We start from the raw sequence: 22,700 nt of genomic DNA on the forward strand, positions 1-22,700 counted from the left end.
TCTTCCTGCTGATGGTTAAGTGGAACCATTACACATTTCTGTAGCTACTGCTGATAAAGAAACAGTATGTTGTGTATGTCAAAGGTTTCTGGTGATCTTGTCAGCTTGAAAATGATTTAGACTAATGATTTCTCTGATTCCTTTGCCACCTAACAATACAGTGAAGATTGGCTGTCCTGGGTTCAGCTCTCATCTCAGGCACGCTGTTCTTTCGCTGCATGTGGTATCTGTTTAGAGGGTGGTTGCTTTGTTGTGAATTCGCCTTAGTTGCTGGCTCGGCATAAAACTCCAAACTCCCCTCTCGCCCCCACTGCCACATTTGGAAAAATCAGCAGCTGAATGGTTTGGTCACCATAAGGCATTTCCATTAGCACTTCCCTCTCTCGCACACGATTTTCAAACGTACTATCATTCACTAAAAAGTATGAAACAAAAACGTGCAAAGTAAAAATTATTACCTAAAGTTCTGACTAGTCAAAAACAACAACTCATCCGAAAAAATAACAAAAAATTAGATTTCAATAAGTGCATCTGTTTAACCTCTCTGGCTTGCATAACTACATGTTGTGTAATCTTCCCTTTCTTATATAATCTTCAATATTTATTTGAGAGTAGACTGCTACAACTGTAGTCTTCCTCAATAGCAGGACCTGACTAGCCATTATAGCAAACATAGCACCAAGGGACATAAGCAGAACAGAAAGGCCTACGAACCACATCTGTGGTCTGTGAGTCATCTTTTTTTCCACTGAAGTCACACTCATATAAGGCACATTAGAAAGGTAGAATTCTTTAAGACTGCTAGAAAATGTTAAAAATACAAGCCCGTGGCTCTTAAAAAATAAGTGCATGTGAAACGTAATTTCTACCTTTTAGTAGTTATCTACATCTTATACATGTCACAACACCAACAGCAGGTATGAACAATCCGAAAACAGTCACACCTGTCACAACAGCAATAGCAGTTCTGAACAATTACACTTGTTTCAAAATAAACTATCCCAAAACAACTGCATCTGTTACAACAGCAGCAAGAACAATAGTAAAAAAGTACATGGTGTGAGCAGCATAAACTCCAGCAGCATGGAACTCACTTTCCCTCTCGACTAAGGAGTCTGATAGTATTGCATCTTTTCAGAAAAATCTTAAGACTCACTTGTTTAACATTATTTGAAGTTGTTCATTTGCCCTGCAGTTTGGTGGCTGCTGGGTTCCCTGCGCATTGAGCGTATCTCTGTGATACGGATACTAGCGCGTTACAAAACTACATCATCATCATCATCATCAGCATAAAAGTTGAAAGTGTAGTTTTCTGAATAACAAAAGTTGCTCGTGAAAACCTTGAAAGCTTCCTGAACATTTATGCAAAACATCACTTTCACAAAATCAGTCCAATTTCTGCCTATCTACATCACAAAATATTTTAGCAAGGAAATGCAAATACCACGCTATTCCAAGAGCACCCATAGCAGCAGGTATCAGGATGCATTTAAGATTATTAAGATGCATACTAATCTAACACTTCATGCTAAATCAATTTGTGCAGCAGCATTCCCTCTGAACCAGAATGTTCATAAATGCATAACAATTAGAGCTGAAATATTTATCTTTTGTATTAAGCTGAAAGTTTGTTTAGGAACCAATACAAAAGGTTGTGAAAAAGAGCTGGCTGATTCATGTAGCAGGCATGCCCAGCATCAGGTATTTCAGCAATCTGGGATGCTGGTAATACTTTCAGACTGTCCCTACTTGCAAAACCAAGCCTCTCATCTCTACTCCCATACACAATCAAAGTTGGCAGCTGAAAATACAGTACACAGAACAGTGGGTAAGGTTGTAATATTTGTCACAAAGTTTCAGGACATAAATGAAAAATAAAAGATATTTTACATTTCTTTTGCACTTTTTTCCTTCAGTAGAACAGACAATACTTGAAGCAAGATAGTGTAAAGTGTATATACAATAAAACCTGCTTAGTGAGTGAGATCTCCTCTAATATAATGCAACCTCTTCTTAGACATGACCCAAAATATTTTCACAGACAGGAAAACCTCCCCAACGTGACTTATGACCTTCAGTTTGTGCTCCATTACGACTTACGACTTTCTAAAAGAACATTTTAAAAAAAGGCTGCTTCTAGAGAAACATTTGCCCAGTATTACAACTATCTGCAGAAACAAATTAAGAATATTTTAAAAGAGATTGCTAATTCATTGTTGCCTTGTTTACCAACATCAATCTATTATACTTCCTTACAACCTGTTGAAGGAGTCATATGTTTATAAAAATAAAAGATTTTTGTGACCCAGTGTTTGTGCTCTATTGCAACTTTTTGGAGAAATTATTTAAAAAGTACATATAATGCATTTTAAGAGACCATATTTGTCTACCACAGTCCACATGTACTGATCAATTGTTCTTCCCTCAAGACTAATTAAGTTTCCTTGAAATTATCAACCAAGCGCTACACTAGAGGAATCAGCAAGCATAACCGAGCAAAAACAAAAACAAAAAAAAGCACGAGGGTTTTTAAGAGCTTTATTTTCAAACATTTAAATACATGAATGGGAAAAAATTATTTGTGCTCGAAGTCATGGTTTGTAGAATGAAAGAAAACTTGTTTTTCCTACTACGATCCCTTTCACCTGATTTTGGTGGAGTTTTAGAAAGTTTTAATAGGAAGATTTTACTGTATTTTTAATGTTTAAAACTTACACTGAGACTTTACCACAAAAGAGAAAGAGCGTTAAGAGTACTGGCCCTACAATTGAAAAAAAATATTCAGAGCATTAAGCTGCTACTGAAAATACAAGTGCATGCAAGCATGCTAGATTTTGACTTGCCTGTCAGTTTTAAATGCAGTAGTTGCAAGCACAATGTGAAATATAGCTATAATAATAATCAGTGATCTTTATCTTTTGTGGTAAAGTCTCAGAGGAAAAGACTTTTTTTTGAGGTTTCTGGAACTTAAATGCAAAACTTACATGCAAGTGTAATGGCAACACATACACACACTGATACTCAAACAGAGGCACAGATATGTCAGCAAACATACATAGCTTTCTGCCTCTCTCACTGAATGCTCACATATATAATTATATACATGACATGCATGTTTGTGACATAAACTTCTGACCCAAACACAGACATACAAAGGTACACATACATCACCTAGACATATTCCCTCTTCCAAGTACCATCACTATTCTCTTTCACGAACACATTTTTCGCATTTGTACAATAGCAAAACTCCTCACCTGACTTTTGGGGTAATTTTGTTCCCAGTTCGCTGTCAGGACAGGTGCCACTGGAATGTATCCTATGGCTTTTTCCGTTGACTGTAAGGGATCCTCGAAAAGATAAGGAAGAGCAAAGCCACCACTCATTGAGGGGCTGATGATGACTGGTTTAATCTGAAGCAAGCTTACCACTGCTGCCATGAACTCTTCGTTGGACACTGGGCCCAATGCTTCATTTTTACTTTTGCCATAGCCTGGGACAGCAAGAATAAAACCATGTATGTTTCACAAAATTAAGCTACATTTGATCTGGTTCATTAGCAAAAAATAAAAAGTGATTTTATTAGTAATATTAGAGGGCGATAGATGCAATTGTGGTGTCTGTAACAGAGGCAGCTCTGTGACAAAATTTAATCCACACACAAACTGAAAGATTGAATTTGCTGAAATGTTCGATCTTTATTGCTGATCAAGCGAAAGTGATAGCAGAAATGAGAAATAAAAATTTCAATACGTGCTGTCTATGGTTTTGAAAACTAAAATGTTATCAGAATACTGGAAATAAAAATATATTGGTGAATTTAACAAAGGGAATTGAGTAATTATAACATGCAATTGAGTGGGCTTTTGTTTTACCTTTAAACTATAGTAGTTTTATTTCATAATGATAAGTGAATTTTCGTACCTGGAAGGTCAATGGCGACAGCACGAAATCCCCACAAAGCAAGGTTCTGCAAGGTTTTGATATCAACCCAGTTCTGAGAAGTGAAAGACATGCCATGCAGCAGAAGCACTGTTAACTTTGGTGAACCACCTGATGGAGCTGTCTGCTGACTGTAGATCTCCACTGTCTGCATTGAACATAACTGACTGTGATGCTGATATAATTATATTATTTTGCAGTCAATATCCTTTCAAAGTGTCATAATGAAACCATTCTATATTTGAATGCCATTTATTCAATTTTTGAGAAAGGAGTGCAAATTATGTTTCAAATGTTGCTGCAGTATGACTACATGCAGCAAAAATTAAGTTTAAAGAATTGCTTAACTTCTTATATATCACGGAGATTCATTATACAAAATCGCTGTGAAATATACTGACAAAGACTAGTGAATATACTGGACACTCTTTAAACTCTGTTGAGCCAGTTTGAATCTATGATATCTATCTCAATACTATGCCTGGTAAACCTACCATACTGGAAAGTTTCACCGACAGTACTTTCTGTTCGATCTCGACGGCAGCAAGGTCCGCTTCGGATGCCGCTGGATACTCTGGGAGTTGTGTGACATCAATCATCTCTGAACTCATGGCTTACTTGTCTCACGCTCAAAGACCCAGGACTGTGATCGTTTGTTCTTGTCTCCAGCTGCTGTCGATGACACAGCTCCGTGCACTTAATATTAATGCTCCCCTCGATGCTGATATTGATTTCGAAACAAGTGCTCGATCGTTGTTTCAGTTAATGCTTGAACTGTACGTGCTCCTGTGTCTCGGGCTGTACGACGGGTCGTCGGTGAATGAACTACGCAGAAAGATAAGCAGGGAGGTGGGTGTGCAAAAACATTCTTACTTCTGGTTCAAAAAGTAGACCACTTGTTATCTTTGTAGGTCTCGTTAGTCTCATAAGATTCTGCTTCGCAGAGGTAAGATATTTTGTTACTTATCTCTTTGTGCATTCTTTGGAGAAAAGTTTGAACTCAAGCATCAACCGAAGTTTTGAACATTGAACTTTTGCAAGAGTAGTCTCCCATAATAGTCTAGTGAAGGTTTGCGGGGGTGGAGTAGGCGTTGAGGTGTCGACAAGGTCGTGGTTTACACCTGTTTATAATAATATAGAACCGCACCTTATATAATGTTAAACCTAAATTATCAAACGTCAGGATGCGGCCGATGTGAGCACCGATCGCTGAACGCGCGCTCTCACGACAATAATGCATCTACGAAGTCGGCTTGCTCTTGTATGATTTAGAATAAATATTTATACTTATCACCATATACATTCGTTTGCTCCCTCTTAATCTCGCACAAAGTCTGCCTGCTTTATGACAAGAGGTGTAAACGTCTTTTCTTCGTCAGTCGCGATTGTTAACTTGTTTCCCCAACTTCTGTCGACAGCTGTGCGTGATTGATTCGCCGGCTACACCTTGATAACAACATCTACTCTGTGACGAGCTAGTGCATGTCGCATCACTGTGTGTGCTAGATATCGTGTCATGTGTGACTGAGTCAGTTCAAATAAATTACTTCCTCAAGTTAACAGTAGGATGTGTCGATATGCGATGCGCTTCTCCTTTACTGATAAGTGCACGTAACTGTGACGTGGGAAAATCCGTTATTATTTATATGACTTGGTTCAGTACCGGTGTTTTTAAGGAGATAGGACACAAACAAACAAAGACGTTAAAAAGAACATTTTATCCTACAAGACTATAAATAAAAATTACAGTCTGTGATCCCACAAACTGTGTTTACTTCAAGGTAGGGGAGATCACCACATAACTTTAACGGCAGCAGACGAGAGCGTCACAGTCGACGGGTACGAAACACACACACACAAAATAACCCACAGTCGCTTCTTTTCTGCACGTTTCACAGCTCAGCAAATAGAAGTGAGTGCTAAAAAAAAGCCTCTTGCATTTTTTTACACAGAGTTGTGGTGTGATCTGATCTTGCCAGGTGCTGACTCAGGTGGGTGGACGAATCCGGAAAGGAGGAAAGCTCTCGGTGGTTTCGGCTCAAGCTATGAAATCAAAAGCCGTTTGGTGACGTGCGTTTTGATCAAAGGTGATTGGCAGGGTAAGCGCGGGCTAGTCATCGCGGATTCCCAGAGTAGCAGCACGGCTGTCACTCAAGCAAGATGGCTCGATCATCAACTAGCCGGGACGACGATGCTATAGAATTGGGAGTGGTACGTTCGCAGCTGGAAACGGTAAGCCATGCAATATCGCTTAGTGCATTCGCAGTTTTTGTATGCTTCGATAGTTATAGGTCTGATCCCGGATTACCATATCCGAGGTCAGCTATAGTGCAGACAGTACACAAGTACTCAACAGTACTGAAAGAATGAATATGAATTTTAAATAACGTGCTAAAAATGACGTGCGTTCTGAGTGTTATCTTGTGTATGTGTGTACATTGCCATTTCTTATATTTGTTTTCCGTTTTCTGCAGAATTTCAAGCCTATTTTTGATAGGGTAAGTGCCATTATTAGTCATGTAAACATATTTTAATGACGCACCCACTTTTGAAGTGAACCAAAATATACATCAGGTGTGCATTAATGTTGTTAAATCAGTGTACTACAATGTTAAAATGAAATGCTACATTTAATGAATGCAGCACCTCAATTTGAGCTTTGTAAGAGACAGTACTGTTAACAAACAATTAAATGAAAAATAGAGAAAGCAACCTGCGGCTTGGGCAACTATGTTAACTAGCTATGTTTAAGTTTTTCTCAAGTTTTTACTTCAATTAGATCTTGAGAAAGCTCCAGGTGCACATACCCTTTTTGTCATAGACTTTGGTGTTTGTCTTTGTGTCTTGTTATCTGTGCCTGACATTTTTATTTCCAAGCACTGTTAGTAACCAAATTTACATTTTATTGTGCTCACAGTTGGAAACATAAAAAGTTGCTGACAGAAGCATGCTGGATGTATTGGGGCTTGCTTAGCTTAAGGTGACCAGACGTCCTGCATTAGGCGGGACAGTCCCGCTTTTGACCTCGTGTCCCGCCTGCTCATCGGGCGGAACGCCCAATGTCCCGCTTTCTTGCTTTCTGGCAAATCCATTAAATGTCCCGGTTGTCTTTAAAAACCACTTTTTTCGGCGTTCTTTGACGGTGACGACACCATCATCGGCATGTGTCCCGCTTTCGCCCCTGAAACTTCTGGTCACCTTACTGAGCTGTATGAATGTGGGTGGATATAAAGACATCGGTGCAAGCAACCTGTCTTTTTTTGACTGAAAGATACACAGTACTGCATTTGAACCATCACTAGAAAACAGTGGACTGAAGACATTACACTAAAGCTTAATGTGATGAGGAAATGAGTCCAATTATTTGTTCCAATTATCACAGGAAGCTTATATTAGTTGCTGCTAATTACCACATGAATGTTACATTATTTGTGGCTTATTATTGCTTTGAACTTTATCTTGCTTTTTGCAACTAATCTTTTTTACTGCCTTTGTTCTGTATGTTTCTTCACTTCTTTACATTTTGGGTAAATAAGTAGCTTTCCCTAATGTTTTGGTAGTGTTTTTTAATCCCCCAATGCAAGGCTTTTATCTTCACTTGGAAATAAACTACACAATGGATAAATGAGATTTTTTTTTTCAGTGTGGTTTTGACTGTATTCATTTATAGGGAAGAAAGCTAAGAGGTCAATTCTAAGTCACCACAAACCATCTGATGAATTTTTAGTTAGTTTAAGGGCATTTTCAATCATTACCTGCCAAGAAAAAAAACAAAAACCCAAGAAGTTATGAAATTAATGTATCTGATAGGTGTGGCCACCAAAAACTTTTCTTCCCTTGTAAATTTAGACCCTTGAAGGCGACTTGCTGAGAACATGAGAAGCCCCATTAAATATTTCTCCACCCTTAGGCATAACCATAAACAGAGGCAAACAGGGAACCATTTGGATGAAATATTTAGCCCCCACTGATTTTATTCACTGTTCACAAACTACAAATCTTGCAGTAACTTTTATAGTTCGTGGTTTCTTGCTTAGCCACTTTTTTTTTTTTTTTTAATGGGAGGAAGGGGCCAGAGACTATCCCTATTTAAGTAAATTTCAAATTAGATTTCCCTGTTATTAATGTGATATAACTGTTTTATTTTCTTTTTTTCACCATAGTGTTCCTCTTAAAAGCAATAAAGGTATGACATACACTTATGTACGTTCTTTTGGTTTTTATTTACAGTAGTTTTTTTCGTTGGTGTGGGATTGATTGTCAGATCTATTGGTAGATCAGTTCACAGCCATGATTTTTCATTTTTTAAAGAAAAGTAAACAATGGTGGTTCTTAGTCAGCATATAGACAGTATGAAGCAACAGGAAGCTGATTCTTTGAATGCAAAGAGTGAAGTTAATTTTGCTCCATTTGTAATAAAAGGAATATGGTCAAAGTAGGTTAAAGTTTGAGTGCAAAGGATTCAAACATTAGTTGGAGCGAGGAGGGAAGAGGAAAGAAAAAATGTGTGCAGCTAGAGAATGGAAAGAAGCAAATGTGTCTGCTTATCTAGCTTGCAAACCTAAGGGGGCAAAAGCCTGACAATGCTTGGACTGGCTTTTTACAACAGCATAGCAATGGTATATCTTGTTTGAAAGACAAAAAGGGAGATGCCTAGCTATTATTTTTTAAATGTAACCTATTGTAAATATTTCAAGAATGTGCTCACTTTATATACATTATCCTAAAGCAGTTTTTTAAGAAGTGTTTGGTCTTTGTTATGAGCATTTATTTTGTTAGGAATTAAGGGCAATGGTGTGTCAAATGACCAAAGCTTTTTATTTATTAATTTTTAAAAAAAGTTCCATAAGTTTGCAGGGGATTTAGTGTTTATGGCGGCATATAAAGTAAGATTAGGCAACTTCAAGAAAAAAAAAAACGTGTAAATGATTGGCTGATGAACTCTCTTGATGGTGATTCACAGGTGAAGGGAAAGGTGAAAAGAAGGAATATGAAATAGTAAATTACATACTTTAGATCTTTAGAAAAGGGAGTCACCAGAATGGATGATAGCAGGATATGTTGGCTCAAAAATCCCTGATATTTTCAGCATGACAGCAGGGGACTGCCTATTGCTGACCTTCGTGCTGAGCTTGAGGATGAAGGACTTCTCAGTTTTATGCCACGAGCACGAATGGATGAACTTCTGGAAAAAGCCAACACTGATGGTGACCAGTTCATCACCTACAAGGAATTTTCTCAAATGGTTAGTACATATGTCACAAAGATTGATCAGTCCTTTTACTGATGTTTTATATATATATAGAAAATGTTCCTTTTCTGATCCCTGAAATAGAAATGTTGTGTTTTTGTTAATTCCTACATATACAGCATTCCACTTACGAATTTTAAAAATATTATACGTTATAATAATAATAATTAGAGTGGAAAATCATAAAAATTATGTCACTTGAAGTTTGCATGTACCTCACCATGTTTGAATTATTTAATTCTATTTTTATGACACAGGTTTACTATTTATTGACACATACAAAGTATTAGATATGGAATAATTCATAACATTGTAATATACATGTAATTTAAAACATGACACACCATGGTGCATGTTTGTGTGTGTGTGTGTGTAGAGAGAGATGATATTTTTTATACATGGACCAGGAGTGCAATGACACGCATAGATTCACGATTTCACAAAGTGCATCATCAACTGCTCTCTGTCACAGTAAAATAAAAGAAGCATTAAGTTATGGTAGTAGGCGGAGAAGATTGCCAATCAAGTAGAAAGCTAAAAGTTTTAGATGTCTTGCCCACTGTGACAGAGGGCTGAAAAGGGTTGTACATCCAGTCATAAATTCCAACACAACATAACACATTACAGGAATCCATTCACATTCTTTTTGTCAACAAAGATGTTGATTTCCTGAATGCTTTCAGATGACAAGAGACTTGACTGCAGCTGAAAGATCCAGATTTCAATCAGTCATTCGAGCAGCTATTAAGGACATTATACCCGTTCGAATGCGGGAGGACTTCCTTGCTAATTACACCTGCTGCCCTCCACCCCTTTTTATTCCATTCATCAGCATTGCAGAGGCAAATATTAAAATTAACTTCCAGCATATTTGTCTGTTGCATGCTTTTTAACTTTTTCTAGCTTTTGACAGTATGTTTGCATGTGTCGGATGAAAAGACATGTATTTACAAGGATACATGCGTACATTTTTTTTTATGTAAACAAGAAATGAGTGACAGTATGCAGTGAAACAGTTTAAACATTTTTTTCACCCCTACAGATAGTTGTGTTCTTGATATACTATGTGGAGCTGAAAGATTCAAAAGATCCAGTAACAGCCACAAGTGGTATTGCCATGTACAGTCCACTAGTGTATAAAGCATCCCGCCGATATGAAGCCTGGCGATTTCTCACCTACATGCTTATGCATCAGGGGTGAGAATTCCTTTCAAAGATTTTCTGTAAGATCTTAAAAGCAGAATATTTAAAACAGTAAAATATATGTATCAGTGGAGAATTTTCCAGGAGAGAATATTGTATCTTATTAGGAAATTCAAGCTTAACTAGTTGTCATTTGCAGTTACTAGGAATATTTCTGTCATAGGAATTTTGTATGCTATAGTATATGCAGTAATAATAGAGCAGGGATCTGTTAAATGGCATATGTAGCTCTGGTAAATGCAAGACAATTCAGTTTACAGTTTTTCATTTTCAGCTTAGTGTTTTGAGAATATTTTTATTGTTAACATCCTCTTAGTCTTACCAATCACTTTCTAAGAATTTAGTGATTTTGATGTATGTTGTTGTTAGGGATATGCTTACTGGTTTACATAAAGTTAAGTAAGGAACACTTAGCAGAACAATATATTAAAAAAAGCCTGACACTTGACATTGTGATTTACTGACAAGTCATACCCATGTTTGTATTTATTTTGATAAAGTGACCAAAAGAAAGAGTGTTAGAAGTTGTTTATCCATCATTGACATAATTTTATACAAAGCAATATTATATCAACTGTTAGTTATTATTGCATTGTGGGCCTCACTGTTATCTGTTCCAGATATATGCATATCATCTTCAATATGCTTTTCCAGCTTTTTTTTGGAATTTCCTTGGAGATAGTGCATAAAGCCTGGAGAGTGTGTATAGTCTATCTTCTTGGTGTGATTGCAGGTTGGTCATGTTAGTTTCCTTGTAATTATTGCATTTTCTATTGATGTTTATGAACTTATACATGAACAGATGAATGTTCTATTTATCTGCAGAGTGCTGTTAATGTCTTCATAAGCTGCTCTTTTTTAATCACAGATAATTTTGTTTTTGCATTTCTCCAAATGCTTAATAACCATTTTCAGTACATTTTCTGTAAACTGGTGTGAGATCAAGATGTTTACAACGAAATAAATATATCGATCAGTTTGCATTGTTACTCAAATGCCTTTGAGTTGCTTGGTAAGTTACGGTGATTAAAGATTAGTGTTATTAATTTGGTTAATGATATGGCCAATAGTGTGAATTTTAATAGAGGCTTCGTTGTTTCATAGGTTCTCTTGCTCACTCTGTTACTGACCATGCCGTGGGCCTTGTTGGTGCCAGTGGAGGGGTGTATGCCATTCTGGGAGCTCATGTAGCAGCAATAGTAACAGTAAGTCAACAATCTCAAAGACAGTGACTATTTTGTATTCATCAGTCAAAAGAAAACAAAAGAATTTATTTTTGTTTCGAACACTGAAAATGCACTATGAAGTCTAAATGCTATAAAATATAATTTTGTTTTTTTTTCAAAACACAGAAGTGTTTTTGATCATTTAATCCTAGTATCAGATATATATGGTTTTGGTTGATAACTAGAACTGGCGTGAAATGAACTACAAGTGTATGGATCAAGAAGAACTGGAAGATAACACTGTTAAGGGGATTGGACGCATCCTTTGTTCTGCTCCAGTGAAACTGGCCTTTCTTCTTTTTCTAGGTGAGGAATGCTTGCATTTTATCACATCTTATCACATCTTTTAACTCTAATGTCCATGCATCACACATGCACTGAAGCTGATATCTAGCCATAGATAATTTCTGGTATGATGACTAGCCCTTCTTTCACGTTTATTTTCTGGTGATGGATGCTATTACTCATTTCCTTAGCATGCTTCCTGTAAACTATCATATTTTGTTCAAATAGCTGTAATGTTATACTGCTATTATACTGTATTATACTATTATACTGTATTGTCGCCAGTGATTCCTGACACATCTCTGGCAGTATACAGGCGCATTGTGGAACCTGAGGCTCAAAAAGTTGGTGTGACAGCACACATTGGGGGGTTCATGGCAGGTATGCTGTTTCTGTTTTTTGGTGTCTTTCCATTTGTGTCACCCATTTGTTATGATTGTTGCTGATGTTGTTGAGATTGGGTGGGATGAATATCTTGACCACACAGCCATTTCATTCTGTGGGGAGGGGGAAATGGGGTATTTAGGGGAAGGGTCACTGCTTTGTTTTGCCACAGGTATCAGTTACTGTTAGTCAGTTAGTGGTTCACTCTTCCATTGATTGTTTGTCACTATTGGGTTCACGAGTCCTCAGTAGTAGCAATCTATACTAATTGACAGATCTCTATATAGCACTGATCCTATTTTCTAGCTGAGAATTTGTTTTTAATTTGTTAATTTATCAATCTGTAGTTTTAATGGTTATGAAAGTTATTTTTTTACGTATATTTCGCGGTTACATTTTTCTTTGCTTAGTTATCCTACCTTATGCTTGACTATAATTCTGTTTTATCCATAGCTGTTTATTAATTAATGAAGGAAGCCATATTTACTATTTGATTTGAGATGTGTTATCTAGTTTATACCCATTATCTGTTTGTATGAATTATTATATAACTGGAAAATATGAGCTAACATGTTTAAATCTTAAAATCCTTCTATTAAGCTATTGAAAAATTGATCAGCTTCATTTGTGATTTAATTTTTTGCATTTTTCTTTTTCTGCAGTGATATGGTTTGCTATTTTTACTTGAAAACATATATGAAAAAAAACAGGATTTGCTGTGATTTCAGGGCTCTTGCTGGGTATACCTGTTTTGAAAAACATAACACGCCACCCATGGGAAACAACGTTGGGCTGGGTTACTTTGTCTGTTTACCTTGCCTTTGTTGCGTTTTGCTGTATCTTTAATGCTGCATACACAGGGTATCCACCAACAGATTATGAGGGTTGGTAATGGATCACAGTGGTGGTCTACCCTTCCCGAAGATTATTTTAAGACATTGAAAAATATCATACATAAATGGACAAATTTCATTTCTGTCTTGTTTTAATTTGGAAAGGCTTTGCAAAATGAGAAGAGATATATTCATGATTTTTAGTTTCCTTTGTTTTTATTGTCAACATAATCGGGACATCATATTTGAAATAAATTTCAAGGTTTGTAACTCCATAGAAGCATTCAGCTTTTTATATTTTATTCCCTTGAACAGAAGTTGCCTGGCTAGATAATTTTCAAATTAACTGCTATTCCAGTTGCTCATTAGCAACACACACTCAGGCATTACACTCAAGTACTGCTGATATTTCAGTAGCTGAGGACTGAGTTAATGGCCATGTTTTTAAGGATTTGCTGTCACTATGCATTTGTTTTTACTCCATTTTTTTAAACAAGTTACTTGTAGCTTTGACAAAAAAACTATATTGTTACCCTTGGCACATACCCTGGAACTGATAAAAGCATGTTAAGACACTAAAGAAAGCCAAAGCAGAGATTAATGGAAGTTTTTCATTAATTAAATCTGTTTAAATTGTGGCACAAATAAAGCATTTAGGTTTTTTCTAATATATGCAGCTATGCAAATACAGCGCAATACATTTTATGCCTTATTTGATTTATTTTTAGCTCATAGATAAAATTTCTATCACAAAAAATTTTTAATAGTTTGTTTAAGAGAGAAGGAAAGCATTTTTGCTCATCTTTGCACTAACGGGATGTGAAAAAAAATTTGAAAATTGAATTTTCCAGAAAATTGCTGCTTTGTAGATATCTCCTTTTTCCTCCGTGATATTAGGATTTATCTCCCAAGCAAGCTCACTGCCTCCACACACATTTTTTTCATTATGTATACAATTGCAAGATAATTTTAAAGTTATGATTTTACCGTCAAAATGTTATATCAAATTTATTGCATTTTGCATGCAACTTACCTGAAATGTGTTACTTTTGTCAAACGTGTCTGTCATTACTTCATCATATCTGCACTGGAGTCTTAAATTTGCTATTTGTACAACAGCCAAAAGTAGCATTTCATTTGCTAGTAAACAGCATTACAATTAAGCTGGCATCACCATGATTGATACGAGGTATTTTTCATTAATGTCATGCATATCAGAAAGGAGTATAACTGTGGATCACCCACATAAAGGCATTCTGATTGCATACAGCATACAGTTTATGCAGAGGTTATCTTGAAATCAGAACTGTTTAATTCTGGTATCTCACTCATATTTGTTTTTAAAAAAAATAGATTTTAATGATGAGGGGATGCCATTGCAATTCATCCTATTGTCCTTTTAGCCTAAAATTATCAGTTTTAACACCATTTTCATATTCTTTTCTTTGCAGTTTTAACTAATTTCAGTGCATTTTGCAGCTGTTTTGTTCAAACTTTCTGATTTACTGGTTTTGTTGTGATGGTGGTTTGCCGACACATGACTGACCTGGCAATCTTTTGAAGATGATTACAAAGAGCTCAGAGTTGTAATTGCTGGCTCCAGGTATTGTTTCAAGTTGGCATGCAATTAATGCTGTCTGCCTGTCAATGTAATAGGAGTCAGTATTTCATAGTAATTGCCCTCGGTAAAAAATGTTACTTTAATTTTCTCTTTTGTTCTAGAGATGCTTGAAATCTGTTTGTTTCTTTTTTTTTTAAATTAGATTTTTGATTATATAAATGATATTCACCAATACTACTTTTTATCTTTCATTTTCATGATGGAGGATGTCTTTGATTTTTTTATTTAAGTTACAAATTAGATTTAAGTTGCAGCTTACATCCCAAATCATGAAGACACTATATACACTTATTTTGGATATTATTTCTCTATGTACCTTTTTTATGTATAAACAAATCTTGTTTCACTATTATTATTTTACCTGGTAAGATTCAGTGTTTAGTTTAGCAAGTTTCAGAAATAACAGATGCATATTCATATTATTTGCTCATGAATAAAACATCTATTTGCCATTAAGTGAAATTCAAAAGGTATCACTTTAGGTCACACTCCTGTGACAGTATTAATGAATAAGGTATTGTCAGATCTTTTATGAGAAACTGTTCCTTCAGGAATCAAGAGGAAAAAATTCTTAGGAAATATGTTGATTTCAGCTGATGGCTCATTTACACAGTATTTTTTGTTGTTTATTGTTCCATCATCTTTGTCGTTCCTTTTTATTGATTATTCTTTACTCTTTATCTGCCATTTGGGTAAAATTATTTTCCTGTTGAAGTTTCTTATTGCTTTGTAACGTATATATTCCAAGGATTTTGTGATTACTTTTGTTGCTCAGATCGTAATCAGTTTGTGTCTTTATTTGTATTGTTTAAAGCTATCATATTTCTCATCTTTGTAGATTAGAAAATTAACCTTTGCATGACTGTAAGGTGGTTATGCACTACAGTTCAAAATAATCTTTTTTTTAATTTTATGTATCTTTTCTGAATGCTAATTCCTGACCACCATATATATATTCAGTTTTCCTTCAATATAAATTTTTTACATTTCTTGACATCATCTTCAGGCAAATTTATCAAGGTATACATTATTCTTTTATTGTGAAGATCTCACTGGTTTTATTATTGCTATGTTTCTGTGTCTTGTAAAATTCATGAAAAAGGTTTATTACATGTACTAATGATTATCATGGTTATTTTATATATATATACAAGGTATGTAGCAGAATAAGGGAAGAAAATGATGCTGACTATAGAATTTAAAAAAGTGGATTCAAGTGGCTCATAAATAATTAACTGTGCCCAGAATTTTAACTATTTCTGTGGTCATTTAAAAAAATATTTAACTGCATTTAATAATTAAATTGTATAGCACCTTCCAGCACAACACAATTGCATGCAAGTGTTTGCGTCAACACACACTCTCTCTCAATTGATAAATGTCTTTAAGTGATTTATTTAAATAATGGAATAACTTAAAAATCATTTGATACTGCATTTTTGGACTTTATTTTTAATCTTGATTTATAGAAGTCTCAGTGCATTCAGCATCTGAAGATTCAATTATTTTACTCGACGAATAATGAGACCAAGATATATGTGTGTGTGGATTACAGTAATAAAGAGATCACATCAGGTAAAATAAATAATAAAAAGACACACCTCTAATAGAATAATACCAAAGAAGGCTTGTGCTGCCATTATCAGAATGCAGAATAATCAATAGGAAGTAAGTTTCAATCAGGGTCCATATCACAGTAATGATGCTGTGTTCCCACACTGTGTGGTGTTTTCATTGATTTTAGGGAATACTTTACAGTATTGCTGGTGCAATAACTATGTGAAGGCAATGAGTATTTATTTATTCATTGTTTTATGAAATGAACTAGGTGGCACCTAACTTTAAATGTATTTGAGCAATTTGATAAATGGCATTTTAAGTTGTTGCTGTCTGTGCTGACTGCTAATCATAAAGTGCTTTTGTTACTTGTTTATTTCTGTCATTTTTCTTTTTGTAAACAAAATGAAACTTTGCTGTCTGCCTGTAAATGGATTGACTCTTCTTGCAAGATAAATGGTGGTGTTTTTTTTAATCCTTAGTCTGTTTGAATGTTGCTGTTTTGTTACTGTCCTGTTCATGCTAGCAGAAAGCTGTAATGGCCATTCATAAACTACACTTTAAATAATTTTTTAAATAATAATTTTAACTGTACTAATCACCAATTTAAGTATTTTACATGACTCTTGTAATATAAGCTTATGATTTTATTTTGCATCATATCTTATATATATATATCAAAACACTTTTTAAATAAATTCTTTTTCATGTTTCTACAACAAATTTTTTAATTGTGGACTTTTTATCACTGTTATCAAGCACTTTTTAAAGATATATATGTATACATTCTTTTGTCATAGAAGGCAGCTGTTATTTGTGCCTTACTTGCTGAAATATGTACGACTTCGCTAAACTTGTAAAACTGCACGTGTACTAAGATAATCCTTGCACTTTTTTGGAGTTGCTAAACTGGAGTTCAGCACACAATAATCTTTACAAAAACTTTATCAGGGATATGCTGCGTAACAATGCAGTAGGTGATAAAGACAGTCAGTCGTGAAGCTGACACTGATGTTACAGTCTTGCCCATTTTCGTGAAGGCAACAGCAAAGTACATGAGATCAAAGTATTGTTATAAAGTTCAAAACATCACCAAATTTGGTTCATTGGCTTCCATTTTGGGTCATTGTTGTTCCGTCACGTATTACATTTTATGATGTTGACATCAGAGCTTCTTGCATTTGAAAATAAAGCAGTCATCTTGTTTTTTTGGGGGGGTTTCTTTTGGTGTTTAAAAGTGCAGTTGCCTTCAGATTTTTCTTACAATGTTTTTTGGTGAAATTAGAACAGAAATACTACTGTTCGCATGCACTGTGTGGCTTCAGCATCTTGTTAAAATCTAAATAAACAAGATAATGCTCATTTTGTTGCTTGACATTTTGCATGATAACATTTTCTGAATATGAACTAAGATTTCTTACAACTATGCAGAACACTTTCATAATTTTTTTAATATGTTGAAACAAACATGATGGCTACAGTAAAGAAGTCAATGTCCAAGCACCATTTTTGCCAGCATGTATCCATACTAGAGACAAGCAGTAATTCAATTCAATTCAATTCAATTTAACTTTATTATCTCACTAGGAGAAATTAAAAGACGTAGTAAAACAACTGGCTGATAATAAAACATAATAAAAACTTAATAACAACTTAATTCCACTCAAACTATCATCTCACACAAACACCTACAGTCCATGTAAATACCCGACTAAATAAGAAACAACACTAAAACTATATTCCCAAAACCACACACCCACACCCTCACACTCACAAATCCTTCCAACACTTATTCAGTAATACAACAGACTGGTGTATAAAACTAAAATGTGTTCTTATAGCTTTGTTAGGTTGTTCTTTGGACTATGTGTTTTACTTCATTAGCAAAATTTTATACTTACTCATATTTATGCTTAATACACATGCTTCCATTGTGAGGGACAAACATGTTATTCAGTGAATTTATCACTGTTAGTTGCTAGTTTTGATTATGGCATTAGTCTTACATAGCTACGCAACTGTATTTCTTCTTTAGGTTGTCAGATTGGATTTGTTTTGTGTTGTTGACTAGAGTGAAGTATGTTTTTTTTTAACAACTATTTGTGGATTCTATACAGATATGTATTTTTCTGCTTTATGAAAGAGAAGATATGGTTTAAAAAAAAATCAGATGGGTGTATTTGCCGTTAAGGTTTTTTATTAAAAGAAATGTGATTTTGTGAAAGATCAGGCTTAAGGTAAAAACATAAGGGCAAAACATAGGGCCTATAGTATAAAGCTTTCTTTCTAGGAGCATAGCAATAACAAAACAAAACATCGAAATTCTTGAAAAATAAAATGGTCTGCTTTGCAAGGGAACTGATCTTGACTTATGCTATGATCTAAGTGTAAATGGCATTTCTGTCTTATACTAAATGGAAGAAAGCATTGCCAAAATTGTAGATTGTTGTGGCTTAACTAATATCCAGGTATTTTTGGTTGTTCAACACATTATTGACACTGGTCCATCACTTTAGCATGAAATGGTGGGCTTATCTTATGTTAATATGAGATCTATACGAAGTAAACAAATCCTTGTAAACCATGTCATCAAAAAATCCACCTTAAGATTTCATTATACATACCTGAAAAATAAACCTAAATCAACTGTTTTTTTCCCTTTTAGAGGTATCTTTCCTTTTTATTTTGCACTATTTGTGTAACCTATATTTTATATACAAGATGTAGATGCTTGTATGTGTACAAGTATGTGCACATATTTTAGGAGGAATGAATGGAGAGAAAAGCAGGGATGGATATGTGTTGATAGTGGTTGTTTTGCACTTTTTTCTAATTGGATTAAAATATAAATGTTTAAAATATATCCTCAGATTTTTTTTGGTTGTTGTTGGCTTGATCATGAGTGAAACAAGTCTGCTCAAAACTTTAATTTTAATCATGAATTTTACTCATTTGCAGCATGAGCATGGCATCATTTGCCTGTCACATTATGATGTGTCTATTAAGAGATGTGTGTTAAGGATATGAGCAATAAGACTTGCTTAATAACTAAGGCTGTTGAACATTGTCACTGGAAAACTAACCACTCTCTTTAAATCAGCAGCATTATAAAAATCATGTCATCAAACATTATAAATATGTTAATGTTAATAATATATGTTCATAACTCAGAATCAGTCTTGTACATCTTATGTGAATGATAAAGGTACCTAACTTATTGCAAAACCCTAACCCTTAGAATAACTATTAAATATGCACATATATAAACAGTGTCCTGACATATCTAAATCATGTTAGCGAATTCCGACTGGCTACTATACAACTGTAGAAGATTTAAAATTAATTCATTGATGAGACCCATCGAAGTATGTTATACTCAGATAATGCAATGATCATTCGATGCGATGTGTTTACAGTAATCAGCTATTGCACTAAAGCTCATAATTATTATATGGTGTTACATTAAGATGGTACAATCGCATATGCTGTATTTCACAGACAACAATAATCATGTTGAAATCCATGTTAAGCTTTACACTTGACACATTTACATTATTATGTTTGGACTACCTCCCTTGGGTTGTGCTGCACCTATCTTCATGTTTGCCTTATATGGCCTCCATGGCTCAATCTCAGAAAATTCACACCTTATGGAGCGAACTGCCTATCTGTGATTACATCTTTACTCCCTCAGAATTTTATATGCCAGATAATAGATATAAATGTTCACATAATTTATCCGGGGAAAGTTCCATCTCATTCTGCAAACAAAATATGATAAACTGTCAGCAGTGTCCATTCACAGTCAAAAGCTTATGGCGACTTCCACAGAAAGATCATAACAATGGCTGGCCGAAGCATTGCCCTTGGTTAATGAAAAAACCAAAATAACAGGGATTTCTGGGTTGCATGGGAACTTGTATTCACTTTTCTGAATTTAATAGCTCCCATATGTTCCTGCTAAATTTATGGATTGGTTTGATAAAAAGGGTTTCAACAGCACTGATCCAAAAATTCTCTTTCTCCACCACCACCACACAGACTATGTATATATAAATGTATGAGCCAGATCAGCTAACATTGGTTACTATAACGGCAATTGGAGGAAACCAACACTGGAATATTTAATTTTAGAAGTGGATTGACATCTTGGCGTCATGCAGTTTACATTTCATTATCACATATACACTAGCCTTCTATTTGAACCAGAAGCTTTCAAAGGGGAAGATAATTCTTGTCACTGCCACAAAAAAAGCATGTTGTGGTTGCTAGATGGGTAAATATTGATTGTTGTTTTATTCACCAGGTTGTTTTTTTCTAATTATCGGGATTGCAAACACCTGTCAATTATTCCTAAAGCTTCTGAGATCAAAGAACAGTTCCAGATGGAGCAGCAGTAGTTTCAGCATTCAGCAGCCACTTGTACATGCTCCACAGATCATTTGATTTTGGAGTAAGAATAAAACAACAACAAAAAACGAATGATTAACAAATTAAAATTACTAAAACAGTTGCAGATTTTTCAGTTTCATCTTGTAGCTTTCTCATAGGGAGAGTACAAAACGACCATAAGAAATGTTTAACTAATCAAAGTGCCTTTTATAACTTTAAACATGTCTGTTGAGAACAATGAGGCTTTGTTATGGTGCACTACAAAAATGGGTATGAGTTTGGAAAATGAATATACAACTAAGAAACAATGGAGTCATATTAGAACTGATACAGACGTCAAATCAGAATGAGTAACTGTAAGGGTGAATTTAATCATAATGCATGATGACTGCTGACAATTAAGGCACATTAAAAAGCTCAGTGTGGACCTGAAGGTATCTTTAAAAGCTAACAAAATTTCATGGGCATTTATTGCCATTGGCAGATTGGTCTTCTGTGTTGGAGTAAAGCTCAGTTTTCCTGGGTGGGAGGAGGGGGAAGCATATTATTGTTTATTGTCTCTACATGTATACAGGTTGAAGCCGCAGAAAGCAATTTTTTTTTAAGTTCAAAGTTCATAACCTGAATACACGACTTTATCTGGAATAAGACCTACATGTGGTTCTTAACAGAATATAGCTATTAGACACAACATACAAGTGCTACAACTGTACCAGTCCAGAGGCGTTCTGGTATTCGCATCACACAACTACTGGCGTGACTTTCTACGAAGCAAACTGCAAAAGATTATTATTTCTGGTGTAGTGAAAAGTACTCTAACACAGCTGCCTACAGTTAGTGTCATTCTGATGGAGATATAGCATCAGCAAACGGTCGATCCGAATCGTCTGCTTTTTTTTTTAGGTCAGGTCTCACAGTACGCTTGAAAACTGACCTTCGTCGTTAGTTTGTAATATTAACAGACATGCATGCACAGATATACTTAATACTGATGATTTCTTTCTCTGCTGTAGAACTTTTTTTCCATTTTCATTCCTCTCAACACACTGGTAGTACTCTTTGTGACAGAAGGAATAAACAGCCGCAACACACCAATTCGTGACGTCACGAGGAGAGGCGACTTGGCGATTGTCACTGTTTGCAGAAGATATTTCATTCAAATCCCATTTGTTTGAAAATTAGGGATTCAGCAAATGCGGATTTTTCGTCGTTGAGAAACGGAAGCTGTAGCTGCAACACGTGAGTAGTCAAGCTTACCGCATATGCAACTTGATCGCTTGGTTGATTGACAATGTGATCCGTAGCAGTGGCAGTTTGCCAAAACCCGCGTCTGCTTCACTGTCTCTCCCATCCCCCTCCTGATCCCCACCCTCCTGCATTACGCACCTGGTTAGTTTGGCTGTGTGAGGGTCTAACATAGTAAACCGTTCCATGTACCTTGCGATCACTTTTGCACTGCTGCATTCTAATCCCAGCCATTGCTGGAAGAGGATGAGATAAACTTTGTTTTGGGAATGCAATACAAATTCTTACTAAATGACTGCTAGCTTTTAAAGCATCATGTAACATATTTCCTGTGCGCTCTGCGGTTTATTGAAAATATATGCAGTAAAATTGTACTAAACCATTTTCAACAAAGTTATGTTTGGAAATGAAGAGATATGTATGGATGAAGAGATGTGTAGTCTGGCATCCTCTGATGCAACTTGATTTAATAGCTGTGTAGTTTTCTACTAGGAGTCATGAGTGATCTCATTTTGAAGTTAATAACCTCAATTAATCATGTGACAGATGTCACAGATGTTGCCGAACCAATCTACTGTTGTTAAACGGCATTATGTGAACATGTACATATGCATGTACAGATAAATTACTTGCATCCTTCATTGTAGATGGTGGTCTCTTTAAGTTGTCAGCATATGTCTCTACTTATTGACTAGACGCCAACACTTATGCTTAAGTACTGAGTGTACAGTTATGTTTATTGTTAAATGTTGGCTTATGAT

General features: G+C 35.3%; 3 protein-coding genes across 4 annotated transcripts in view; 2 read left to right on the forward strand and 1 right to left on the reverse strand.

Annotated features, from left to right (window-relative positions):
- Positions 1-438: 438 nt before the first annotated feature.
- On the reverse strand, positions 439-4,587 carry LOC112575038 (protein ABHD14B-like). The gene is made up of 4 exons (XM_025256545.1): positions 4,437-4,587; positions 3,925-4,090; positions 3,258-3,493; positions 439-1,801 (listed from the first exon to the last, which is right to left on the reverse strand). Exons 1-4 carry the CDS (start codon positions 4,551-4,553, stop codon positions 1,616-1,618), a joined length of 705 nt encoding a protein of 234 aa, XP_025112330.1. The 5' UTR covers positions 4,554-4,587; the 3' UTR covers positions 439-1,615.
- Positions 4,588-4,666: 79 nt separating this feature from the next.
- On the forward strand, positions 4,667-17,664 carry LOC112575037 (rhomboid-related protein 2-like). 2 transcript variants are annotated; one of them, XM_025256544.1, is made up of 11 exons: positions 4,667-4,791; positions 5,922-6,174; positions 6,417-6,440; positions 9,032-9,187; positions 9,877-10,035; positions 10,236-10,390; positions 11,017-11,129; positions 11,501-11,601; positions 11,808-11,928; positions 12,193-12,288; positions 13,020-17,664. In XM_025256544.1, exons 2-11 carry the CDS (start codon positions 6,103-6,105, stop codon positions 13,181-13,183), a joined length of 1,161 nt encoding a protein of 386 aa, XP_025112329.1. In that variant the 5' UTR covers positions 4,667-4,791; positions 5,922-6,102; the 3' UTR covers positions 13,184-17,664. The 2 variants fall into 2 exon arrangements, with proteins under 2 accessions (XP_025112329.1, XP_025112328.1); XM_025256543.1 differs by lacking the exon at positions 4,667-4,791 and adding an exon at positions 5,597-5,781.
- Positions 17,665-17,997: 333 nt separating this feature from the next.
- The window catches only part of LOC112575034 (ras-specific guanine nucleotide-releasing factor RalGPS1-like), a 76,472-nt gene continuing 71,769 nt past the window's right edge, over positions 17,998-22,700 (forward strand). The window contains exon 1 of the mRNA XM_025256534.1: positions 17,998-21,933. The gene's annotated coding sequence lies outside the window, so the exon portion shown is untranslated. The remainder of the gene's footprint in view (positions 21,934-22,700) is intronic.

This window comes from Pomacea canaliculata, linkage group LG11 (assembly GCF_003073045.1).
Source record: "Pomacea canaliculata isolate SZHN2017 linkage group LG11, ASM307304v1, whole genome shotgun sequence".
Classification (NCBI taxonomy): Eukaryota; Metazoa; Mollusca; class Gastropoda; order Architaenioglossa; family Ampullariidae; genus Pomacea; species Pomacea canaliculata.